Here is an 11,783-nt window from a genome sequence, read left to right as displayed (position 1 = left end):
GCCTTTGATGTGCACGTAGAGTCCGGGTAGGCACACTTCCCGGGGACTCGGTGGCACATGAGCCTCATCCCCAGCCTCCTTGCTCGCCCTGGCCAGGACACTGGCTCTGCGGGATCGCGGATCCCCAGGGCTGGTTCCCGAGGGCAGAGAGACAGCGTGGCGTCCCAGGCACTGTCTGGTAGCCGTACCCGCCTCGCAGCCCCATCTTCCATTTCTGAGGCTCTCAGCAGACAGCAGGTCGGGGAGAAGCGGGACGGTGGGGATGGCCTGTCAGCGCCCTCTGTGCCTCGGCATTTGTCGCCGGGCAGCTGGGGCGCCCTCGGCTGTCGCCCCTGGCAAAAGAGAGGAGTTTCCGGGGCTTGGGTCCCTGCTGCCATCCCGGGGAAGGAGCGCGGAAGCGAGTGGGCGGTGAGAGGCGGAGCAAGGGACGCGGGGGGCGTGGACGCGACCGGCTTTGGAAAGGGCCCAAGTTAATGAGGCGTGCGCCCGCGGCAGAGCGCCTTTCGGAGCTGGGCTTTCCCCCGCGGTGCGGGCGCCAGGAGCCGCCTTTTCCGCTGGGTGTCACTCGGGGGTGGGGGGGATGGCCCATTCAAAAGCGCCGCGAGGGGGCCCGGCCAGTGCCCTTCAGTGAGCGCTCGCAAGAGGACGGCAGAGGCCCGGCGGCTCGCGGCTGCGGGACCTTGTGGCGCACCAGGACGCGGCTGCCCCTCTGCCCGGACCCCGAGCCGCGGCCGCTCTGCTTCCTCCGCGTCAGCCTCCTCTGCGCGCTCCGGGCGGGCGGCCGCGGGAGCCGCTGGGGCGAGGACGGCGCGCGGCGGCTGCTGCTGCCCCGGGCCCGGGCGGCTGGAAGCGGAGAGGCCGAGCCGAGCGGCGGCCCCCCCTATGCCGATAGGATGTTGGAGAGCAGCGGCTGCAAGGCGCTGAAGGAGGGTGTCTTGGAGAAGCGAAGCGACGGGTTGCTGCAGCTCTGGAAGAAAAAGTGCTGCATCCTCACCGAGGAGGGGCTGCTGCTCATCCCACCCAAGCAGCTGCAACACCAGCACCAGCAGCAGCAGCAGCAGCCCCAGCCGGGACAGGGGCCGGCCGAACCGTCCCAACCCGGAGGCCCCGCCGTGGCCAGCCTCGAGCCGCCCGTCAAGCTCAAGGAATTGCACTTTTCCAACATGAAGACCGTGGACTGCGTAGAGCGCAAGGGCAAGTATATGTACTTCACTGTGGTGATGACCGAGGGCAAGGAGATCGACTTTCGATGCCCACAGGACCAGGGCTGGAACGCCGAGATCACGCTGCAGATGGTGCAGTACAAGAATCGTCAGGCGATCCTGGCGGTCAAGTCCACGCGGCAGAAGCAGCAGCACCTGGTTCAGCAGCAGCCCCCGCAGCCGCAGCCCCAGCCCCAACCTCAACCCCAGCCCCAGCCCCAGCCCCAGCCCCAGCCCCAATCTCAGCCGCAGCCCCAACCCAAGCCTCAGACTCAGCTCCAGCCGCAGCCCCCGCAACTCCATCCGTACCCGCACCCGCACCCACACCCGCACCCGCACCCGCACCAACTACCGCACCCGCACCAACAACCGCTCTCGCAGCCGCACGGCCACCGGCTTCTCCGCAGCACGTCCAACTCGGCCTGAAGGGGGCAGCACCCGGGCCGACGAGGTAAGGTCCCGGCAACTCCCGCTACCGAGGGCCGTTCCGAGGAGTGGGTGTCGCGGCTCTAGGAGGAGGAGAAAGGAGTTCACGGGTTTGGCTCTTGGGTGGAAAAATGATGAGTTATTCCAAGTTTCTGGGGAGGTAGAAAGAAGGGAAACGAGCTGGAGCCAGGAGAGGCCGGGCCAGAGGGTAGGGCGCGGGGACTGTGGCCGGGCACAGCGGCCTCGCCCACGGCCTCCCCGCCCGCGCTACCCCGCACGCCTTCCCTGCTGCGCTCCCCGGCGACGCCGCTCCTCTCGCCGTGTCACAAGCGCCACTGGACCGTGTCTGGGCACTCCAGGGAGCGATGCTGGTGTCTTTCCGAGCACGCTTTGTCCGCCGACTGGCCCGAAGAGAACTGGGTATTTGAGGACTCTGAGCCACCTACTTCATTCCGTGTCATTTCTTTCCAGGTTTTGAGGACTTAAGGAAGTGGGACGAGCATCTTTCCATTGTCTTCACTTCGATGGAAAACAAAACATTCTCCCCGCCCCGCCTGAGACCAAGTAGCTTGGACGTCACCCGACTGATAACTTGGAATTCTTCTTAGTTTTCTGCATTCTCTGCATCACAATGCAGGAAACGATTTTGAGTCCAGAAGCTTTATTTATGAACCTTTGAAAGGAACTTCTAGAGCGGTGGACCTTCTAGGAGCGATGATGTACTGTAATTTTATTTTAATGTATTTTGATTTATGATTATTTATTAGTTGGTTTTTTTTTTTTAAAAAAAAATACTTGTTCTTAGACATTTCTGAATGTAGGCCGTTTTCCAAAAAGGAAACTTTATTTTCAAAAACCTATTCTCTAGTAAATTCTAATCTTGAAAAAGAAAAGGGCAGTGGAGGGGGAAGCATTAAGAATTCATTCATTATTTCTAGGGCATTTTCAGAATGTCTGACACTTTCATTGTTATGCCAGGTGGTTGAAATTAAACTCTGTGATATAACTTCTTTTTTTTCCCCCCTTGGGCATATATTTTGTGTAGAATAGAAGTTTAAAGAAGCTAAATGTTCATAATTGTGTAATTATGAAAACCTAATTGTTGTTCTACAAGGAAATTGGTAGTAATGAGACCTAATTCAAAATATTTAAAACATAACCCAACTGATGGCAGGATGGTTTTATCGTGAATGTGTAGTAGGGCTGCATCTACTGTAGGAGAAGAAAAGCCTTGCTTATCCGATCTGTGTGTGAAGGCTTTAATAGGGAGATTTCTATATTTTCTGAGTATGAAAGCAGTAGGTGTTTCATTTCCGAAAATATAGTGAGAGGGGAAAGCGAATCATTCAACTCGCCTGAGACAACATTTGTGCTCTGTCCACACTAGAGATACCCCTTCTCCAAGGGCTTTGCATACATTACTTGAACCACGGTTTCTTACTTTACTCTAGAAGCATACTCTAGAATCTTAGAGTTCAAAAATACAGTTTATAAATATTTCAAAGGACTAGGAGTCATATCTTTGTTTTCATACTGGAAATAATGTTGATCAGAGAAACCAACTGTTTTGCTTTTTATTGCTCTGTGAAAAATTAGAGGGTTATGTGTTTTGTTGTTAGGTTAACTAAACTCAGAACTTGAAAAGGGAAGGACTGGATAAACACTGGATTTTCAGTAAGAAAACAACCCCAGTCTTGTTTTAGCAGCCACTTGTTCAGGAGGGGTTGGGGTGGGGAGGATGTGCTTTTAAAGGTAGAACAAACCCTCTTCTGTGTTAAATCAAAAGAATGGTCAAAATCCACAAGGGCAGATGCTACTTCAGTTTAAAACGAGCCATAGATGATACCAAATCCTCTTGGGGCTGAAAATCACTTCCTATCTGCATGGCTTTACTAACAGGTCTCTGTTTTCCATTATCTTTTTCACAAAGTCTTGATCAGTATTTTTCCAGCATCCAATTTGAAATGGTCAGGTCAGGCCTGTGCTAAATTACGTAGTCCAAAAATGAAAACAGAATTTTATGCCAGAGGTGTCTTTATTCTCCCTCCATCTTGAAAGGAGTTTCATGGTCAAGTTACTTTTTAGTGCAATATATAAATGATGAAATTTTGAGATCATACCTCTTATCCAAAAAGTTACAGGGGAAAACTGAAACTTGAGCAAGTGGCAAGCAGAACTTAAATAGACTCCCACTTCCAATGGCTGTTTACGTTGTGGCTGTGAAAAATATGCTGCAAAGATTTTAAAACTCAGACATTTATAAACATATATATGATGGGCAGCTCAGAGAGCCAGATCTAAAGAGTTCTTAAGTCAAGTTTGGTTTGGCTTCTTTGGAACCACTGCTGGACTTTTTAGATAATGCCTCACTGTACTGTAGTTTTAATACATGTAGATCATATAACCCTTATTAAACCACAGTGTTTGTTCCACATAGAATGATTTTTTCCTTCAAATTCTTGTGCTATAAAAAAATTAAAATCCATACTAAGCACTTTTAAAATTAAGATTCATGAAGGTTTTTAAAAGACACTTGTATGTCATTAGTTTACATGCAGGCTAGGTAGTGTCATTGAAAAAAAATAAGCTGGCTGCTGGAATTCCGCCCCCCCCCCCACAATGGCCATGATTCTTAATGAGGCCACCAGAATCATGGTTCCTCACAGCACTTAGTTCCTGGTCTGCTGCAATATTTATGCTGAGTTGAACCGTTTAGTGGCTCTCTAGTCTGAATGCCTCTTAGCATTTAACTGAAACCTCAGAAATGAGAAAGGAAAGGAGTAAGATGGTTCCTGTTGTTTGACACTTTGAAATCATTATGGTTTAATCATTTTTCCAGAACAAAAAAACAAGTATGCTTAACAAAGCTCAACAAAACAAAATACAGATGCAAGTCATTTAATGTGTCAGTGCTCTATTCTACCCAGAAGAAAATGATGCAAACCACCTAAGGTATTATGAGGCCTGACAAATCAGCTTCATGGTAAAAGGTAAAACTACTTCTTTTAACCCAAGAAAAGGAAAAAGGAAAGGGCAGGTCTAATAGAAAACCCACCCCTTAAATAAACATAAAATGTAAAATGCTGGAAAACTAAAAGGAATGTCCCATCTGGAAACTGAACTTTAGTCCTTGAACTTGTGTTGGCACCAAGCCTCATACACAGTGAGCTCAATAACTATTTGTTGGGACAAGTGAAAGAAAGAAGGAAAAAATGTGGAACTCCCCAGCACCCAGGACGTAGTTTCTCTTGCCTCACAAAGTGCTTCCTTTACTCACTCTCATGTCATTCCTTGAGAACAACTAATACTGGATCAGGCCACACCACATGACAAGCTCCTTAGGGATCCTTCCTTAGCGGAAATCACAGAGATTTGCGAATGCCCTACAGGGAGTACTGAGGTCAGAGAATAAATGGCTATAAAGGGCCCTTTCAAAATGAACATTTCCTTCATAGAGGAATCTGGGATTCTCTTATCATGTAGAAATCGAACCCACTTTATAATTTCACTTAACATGTGTTTTCCAATGAAGATTAAAAAAAAAAAACACACCCAAAAGACAGAAAACCCAACTTGTTGCTTAACAGAGTTCCCCTCACATGTAAACACTGTTAGGAAGTCTGCTTTAAATTGAAAGACCTGTTTTAACTCTTTCTGTTCTCATATACCAAACACTGTTTCTCTTAAAGACTCCTCAATTTAATTCTGACATTAAACGAGTCTGTTGCCAGTGTGGGAATTCAAATACATCACTTGTTTTCTGTCCCCAGGGTTGTAGCTTGGCTCCATGTGTTTACAGTGTCATGTTCAATGGCAGGCTCTGAAGAGGGGTCTAAGACTTGACTGAAACTGGAGCAGTCCCGCAGAACACAGAGCTTTGCAGGATGAGAATGGGCCTGTGAGCATTCGTTCTCTCTTTTTTTGATAAATGTCAAACAAATTTGTTTTTGCTTTACCAGTAAAATGCCCTCAGCAGAATAAAATTTAAATTTGGAAATTATAGAGCTTGATACTGAATCCATCAGTGACTCTTTCAAGAGAAATACACTATTTTCCTGAAGCAACCTAAGATGTATTAATTGTGAAATTGTGTTAGATGGGTTTTTAAGAACTACTTCCTAAAGTTTGGACACAGTTTGAAAGGTGAATTTTTGATCTGCAGTGTTGAACAGCCAATCTAGAGTTACGTAATATTGGATGACAAAGTGAGCTGTGACTTTGTTTGCAGGACACCTGCCAAATGGAGAATAAGATCCATCAGATTATTCTCAGAGAGGGCATTATTGTCCAATGAAGGAAGCAAAAGGACTCTGGGTCATTAGAAGCATCTGCATGAAAGCTGGAAAGATCTACTCCTACCTGCTCTGAAGCTGGCCTGTTGGTGATCAGCTGGGTAGTGAGGAAATAGGTTTTAATAATAGATGGTCCTTCTAGATCACTGTATTTATTTTGAGAAGAAAGACAAAACACCTATTACATTCCACTGTCAGCTTTCTGCTTAAAGTTTCATAATATGCAGATGTCAGCTTCTGAAAAATAAGTATCACCATGTACCAAATGCTTTACCATCACATTTGTGAACCAGTGTGATCCTAATTTGTGTAAATACGTCTCTTAAATGGTTTTGGAGAGATGTGATTTATTTTTCCTATTTAAAAGAAAATGCATTCCATTTCAAATAAAGTATTGAGATGACCAATCTGTGGACCTTTTAAAGGCCTTGTTCACTTGGCATGGATGTATGTGTTTCTATGGGAGAAGTTTCTAAGGGGCTTGTCTGTTGTCAAGGCCATGACCATTCTGGGAAGAAGACCATTTTTGATGCTGGAAATTGATTTTTAAAAACATTACCTGAGCATTTTGAATATAGCATACAGAAATCCATTCAGATCTTTTGGAGAAATAATTACCTTTCTGAATTCTAATGATTTTGAGTTGAATTTTCTGTAGTGCTCCAGAGGACGGGAAATGGTTCTTAGTGATGAGCTTGAAGGCAATTTCCTCTTTAGTCCCAGAGAAAGTCTAGCCCTCCCAGATGTCTTGAGACGGTAAAAAGACTTGACTCTAAGAGAATCACCCTTCACACAGGTATCTATGCAACTTCCTGTTTTATGTGAAGAGCAGAAGAGAATTAATTCTTTAAAGGAAAATAGCATAATTTCACTCTAGCAATCTCCACTGGCATCTTAAAGCCTTTAAATCTCAAAAGACTTTAAAACAGAAAATTTGAAGGCAATTTTTTTTATCCCTTAGTGTAGCCTTATATTAACAGTTTTATTATTCTACTGTTTTCTCCAGGGCTTTTGTTTTCTTTGTTTATTTTTTCAGAAGAAATCTGAGAAGACAGACTATTGCCATTGGGAGGGGACTTCAGGGGTACTATGTGAAATAAAGGTAGGTGGTGAAGCATGGCTGGCAAGAGCCAGGGTTTGAGAGACACAGTACATGGGTTCAAGTCCCAGGCCCACCACTCGCTAGTCATGTAGAGCTTGAGTTACTTAACCTTGTGGAAACTCAATCTCCTCCATAAAATGTAGCTAATAAAGGTACCTACCTTAGGGTTATTGAGAAGATTTAATACATTAGTACACAGAAGAGTGCTTAGAAGCTACCTGAATTTGTGGCACATAAACTGGCTTGGGCATCATTATGTGAATATATATGAATGTATAATGTATGGTGTTTCAAAGCTATGAATGTCATTTTTTGAAACCGCAACACTTCTTTGAAATAATAAGACCACTGACGGCAACATCCTCGTATCCAACTTTGAAAAAAAGAAAAACAAAACATTATTTATAGTATTACTATTTTCATTTGCCTATTACTTTCCAGTCTTGGTCCATATGCTTATGTATTTTAAGTGACTTATAATGAAACAATCAAAATATTCATATACGTATTTTGTAGAGGAAGCTGTAGTGCTCCATCCCGACTGCCACTTCAGGACAGAGAGGCATTCAGGCCACAGGTCTGGTAGTGTTGGTGGCTGTTGTACTCCTGGTGAGTCCTTTTCTCAGAGCCATCCTTACCTGGTCTCAGGGAGAGCCAGCTTGTCCTAGGATACACCCCCTTGGGGTAGCCCACATGCAATGACTGGTCTATGGAGAATGGTTAAAGACCAAGGCCTGTTGTCTGAATCAGGACAACTGTCAAGGGCCATCCCAGCTCCAGAGCTCCTGTCTCAGCAATCAGCTGGCATTACCGTGCAACTCTCCCTCCGGCCAGTGCTATTTCCTTTGCTCCCTCACAGGTGAGGTTCCCAAGAACACTGCCCCCTTCTCCCCTTCTTCCCACACAAACCTCCTGTAGTCAAATCTTGGGAGTCCCAGAACCTGTTTCTTAAGGAATTCTGTCTATGACTGCGTGTAGAAACACCATATATATATGTGTGTGTATATATATATATGATGTACCTATATGTATGAATATATGTATATATTTATACATATAATATACATATATATTCCTACCACCATGTTTCTGTAGGAAAGCTGGTAGTGTTTGGAAGGAGGTATTTAGCCTGATGGTTAAGCCTGTGCTTTAGAGTAATGGCTCGCAACATGGAGGGATTTTGTTCTTCAGGAGACATTTGACAAGTTGGAGAATTTTTCCTTTCACAACTGGAGGTGCACGTCAAGCATGCTGCTAAATAGCCTACAATGCACGGGACAGCTGTCTACAATCAAGAATTATTCAGCCCAAAGTGTCAATAGTGCTAAGGTGGGAAATCCTGTTTTAGGGTCAGATAATCATGTTCTTTTTAGCTGAGTTCTCTTGATCAAGCGATTTAATTTTTTTGAGCGTCAGTTTTCCTGTGTAATATGCAGACAATGATCATACCTGTCCCATGGAGTTGTGACCCTCAAATCAGATAATTCCCATAAAGAACTATGTCTGTTCCTGTCACAAAGTAAGCGTTTAATACAAGGCAGCTATCATCATAATTATTACTATCTAAAGTTATCATTTTAATGACTACTGAGTTGATGTATTGTTTCATTCATTTGCCTATTGTCAGCTAGTGAGTTTCTGTATTTATGCTGTTATCAATAGTGCTGCCATAATTATTGTCTTCATGCATACATCTTATTGAAAAGAGCATGAACTGGGATTCTGGTTCTGACTCTGCTTAGTGTTGTGACATTAGCAGTTCTCTTAATCTCCCTGCACCTTCGTCTGCTCATTTGTAAGTGGGAATAATAGCCCTGCTGAGGGATAGTTTTCACATACTATTATGCACATACTATGAAAGTGGCAGTGAAATCTACATAAGTTCAAGTTTCAGAGCCACCACTTAACCACTTGACTTGCAGTAAAGCATTATGTAAATGAAAACATTATTATCTGGAGACCATTTTATATCTATATTTCTATTATACCTACATAGATACAGATATTACATGTGTATATAGTATGCATAATGTGTATTCCAATCCAAATAATTTGGGTTTAAGAAACAGGCTATTATTGCTACTAAAAAAAGAGCATTAAGTAATTCCTGTTTTATGTAGACCTTGAACCAATTTTATATTTATGTTAAAGTGGAAGGAATTATATGAACACAACATTACAACTGTCCAGAATTATTGACTCGGTGAATAATGAACTCACTAATCATATGAATTTCTTCAGCAAGGTATTCTTCCTTGCTTTGTTTCTTTTTCAGAGATCTTGTTGGAAACCCTCACCACACAGAAAGGCAAATAAATGCCATGGTGTGGGTGTGCTCGAGACCTGGCCTTCCTTGCCTACAAAGTGAGTCTGGTTATCAAAGATGGCATGGGTAGGGCCAAAGGACTTTGGAGATTTAAATGATGCCTGCTGATGAGGCGTGCTGGACTGTTAGTGTAGGCAGGTCTCCTTGGTCGGAGGATTGTTCTGAGTCTGATTTTATCTTGTTCTGAATCTGGTTTGCAATTATTTCAGCTTTTATCTTGAAGGGATTTTTAGGACCTGAAGACAGAGAGAGGTCCACTTGGCTACACCTTGATACAGAGTCTGTTCTGAGATAGGCTAGATGTGGGAGTGAATTCCTCCCCGCTGGGGCTTTCACCTGAAGCATTTGATGTTTAGTTAGACCCTGGAAATGAAAACTTGAAAGAAGGCAATGTGGTTATGTTGCGCACTCTCAAACCCTGCCAAAGTCATTTATGACAGAGTGAGGAAACACATGCTGCAGTCTTTTCAGACCAGTCAGCCTGTACTTCTGAAGCAACTGAGAAATGAATATTCAACTATCATACGGAATGAAAGAGGAAGTGACCCTTGAGGAGTTTCAGAGTTTTCCTTATGTCACTGTCCTCCACTGACTTTCTCCTGAAGCTGATAGCGCATACAGAGTTCATTTGTTACTGAAGCCAAGAAGCAGTTCAGTTATTTTGCAAGTATTTTGTTCTTGATTATAGCAAAACCTATCGAGTGTTGTGGCTTACTCTGTCACGGCTGCCTCATCACCTTGAAAGAGCAGCCCAGCTTTGTAACTAATCACAGTGAAAGAAACTGACCATGTAATAGTTTTAAGCATATTCCTTTTTTACTCTAGCTGCTGAAGAAATGTTCAATTCTACAAAGGTTGGCTGCAGTTTATAAACATATATCTGCCTTTAATGATCCTTCCAAGTAACCCCCAGTACATACATTTGTGTGTGTGTGTGTGTGTGTGTGTGTGTGTTTATATATTCACTTTTCTTGCTAGTAACTGGCATGGCTCTTAAAGGTGAGTTGGGCAGTTTTTTGTTGTGGAACCTGACATCTGAAGGGTTTGAAAGAGCACTGGGCAGAGCTGGCCTCCTCAGACCTTTGAACATCCTGCTTTGCGGGTTAGCCCCAGCCTGCTGAAACCCCTATTAACAAAACAGCAGTCTTTGGTGGTGCCAAGTCACTTTGTAATTGCCTGTTGCCCTGTTTCAACACCACCACTGGAGGGAATGGCTCTAGTTTCAGTGAGAGAACAATGTAGTAACTTACTCTTTTAGTTTCTGACAGCAAAGGATACTCTTCAGGTGGCGATAAGTATGAGTTGTGTTTGCAGGTGTGAGGGTGAATCTGATCCTTGCCACAATGCATTGGCTCACTATAGAATAATCATAATTATCGCTAGAGGTTCTAATTCAATTCCAGATGCCTAAAAAACGTGCCAGGTAGCTACTGGAAGACCTGAGCTGCATAGCTGTCTCAAGCTGACGGATCCTGGTTTGTATTTGCCTTCTATAAAATGGTAGGCAATCATATCTCTCCTCTACATGTATAAATGGTGAGTTTGAGACCAGAGCTGAAAATGGAATTTTAGAACATTAGACAAAGTCTCGTTCATCCCTCCCCTTTTAGCAGAGAAAGAAAATGAACCTACAAGGGACCAGTGAACTCCCCATGATCACAACCAATTAAAGTCAAGGACAGGATTAGAAACCAAGCCCAGCTCCCTGATTCTTAATTAATGCTCTTTCCACTCTACCGCTACTTTGTACAACTTGGAAGATAATTTACGTAAATTCAAGGTATTATCATTCTTGCAAATAATCACTTAAAGCTTTCAGACATCATATTGTTGCCCCAAAAGTATAAATTTTAATTTAGATGATATAAACTGTCTGAAAGGGTTTATAAAAATTGAAAATAAACTTTTTAATTCTACAGTTTTAAAAAGTGAGTTGTGACTTAGACCTTCCAAATGTAATTCATGTGAGGTACCAGAAACCTTAAGTAAGAGAAAAAGTCACAAAACAAAGGAGATATATATTTTGAAACAAACATATTTTCAAATATGCTTCTTAGGATATATTCTTCAAAAATTAATGGAAAATAATTTATTTAGAAACCAGGTTGAAAAGCTGTTCGGAATTTATTTTATCACATGATCCCCAAAATATTCATGGAATGTTTCCAGTATTACCAGTCCCATCTTCCACCCAGTCCCCCCCACCACACACACACACACACACACACACACACACACACACACACACACACACACACGGTGTTGAAATTATCTCTGGAGCTGAAAAATGTTGAAGTGACTTGCATGTTTATACAGACACTGGAGGAGGGAGCTAACTGGCTTTTCTCACCTATCTGTGTGGGTGTAGGGAGAAATATTCCCCTAAGAAGGTGTGTCGAGGGTAATGGATCTATGGGTGACCATGAAATCCCGAT

At 43.7% G+C, this 11,783-nt stretch overlaps 1 protein-coding gene across 1 annotated transcript; it reads left to right on the top strand.

The window, feature by feature from the left end:
• Positions 1-383: 383 nt before the first annotated feature.
• Positions 384-2,638, top strand: PHLDA1 (pleckstrin homology like domain family A member 1). Its single transcript, XM_081060206.1, has 2 exons — positions 384-1,653; positions 2,100-2,638. The coding sequence occupies exon 1, from the start codon at positions 474-476 to the stop codon at positions 1,626-1,628; it is 1,155 nt and encodes a 384-aa protein (XP_080916332.1). The 5' UTR covers positions 384-473; the 3' UTR covers positions 1,629-1,653; positions 2,100-2,638.
• Positions 2,639-11,783: the final 9,145 nt, after the last annotated feature.

Source organism: Rhinolophus hipposideros, assembly GCF_964194185.1.
Source record: "Rhinolophus hipposideros genome assembly, chromosome: 9".
In the NCBI taxonomy this organism is placed as follows: Eukaryota; Metazoa; Chordata; class Mammalia; order Chiroptera; family Rhinolophidae; genus Rhinolophus; species Rhinolophus hipposideros.
This window is presented reverse-complemented; position numbering and strand designations above follow the sequence as displayed.

Bases quoted from the DNA above. Each gene is read 5' to 3' on its own strand.
- PHLDA1 (XM_081060206.1), top strand. From the start codon at position 474: ATGAGGCGTGCGCCCGCGGCAGAGCGCCTTTCGGAGCTGGGCTTTCCC.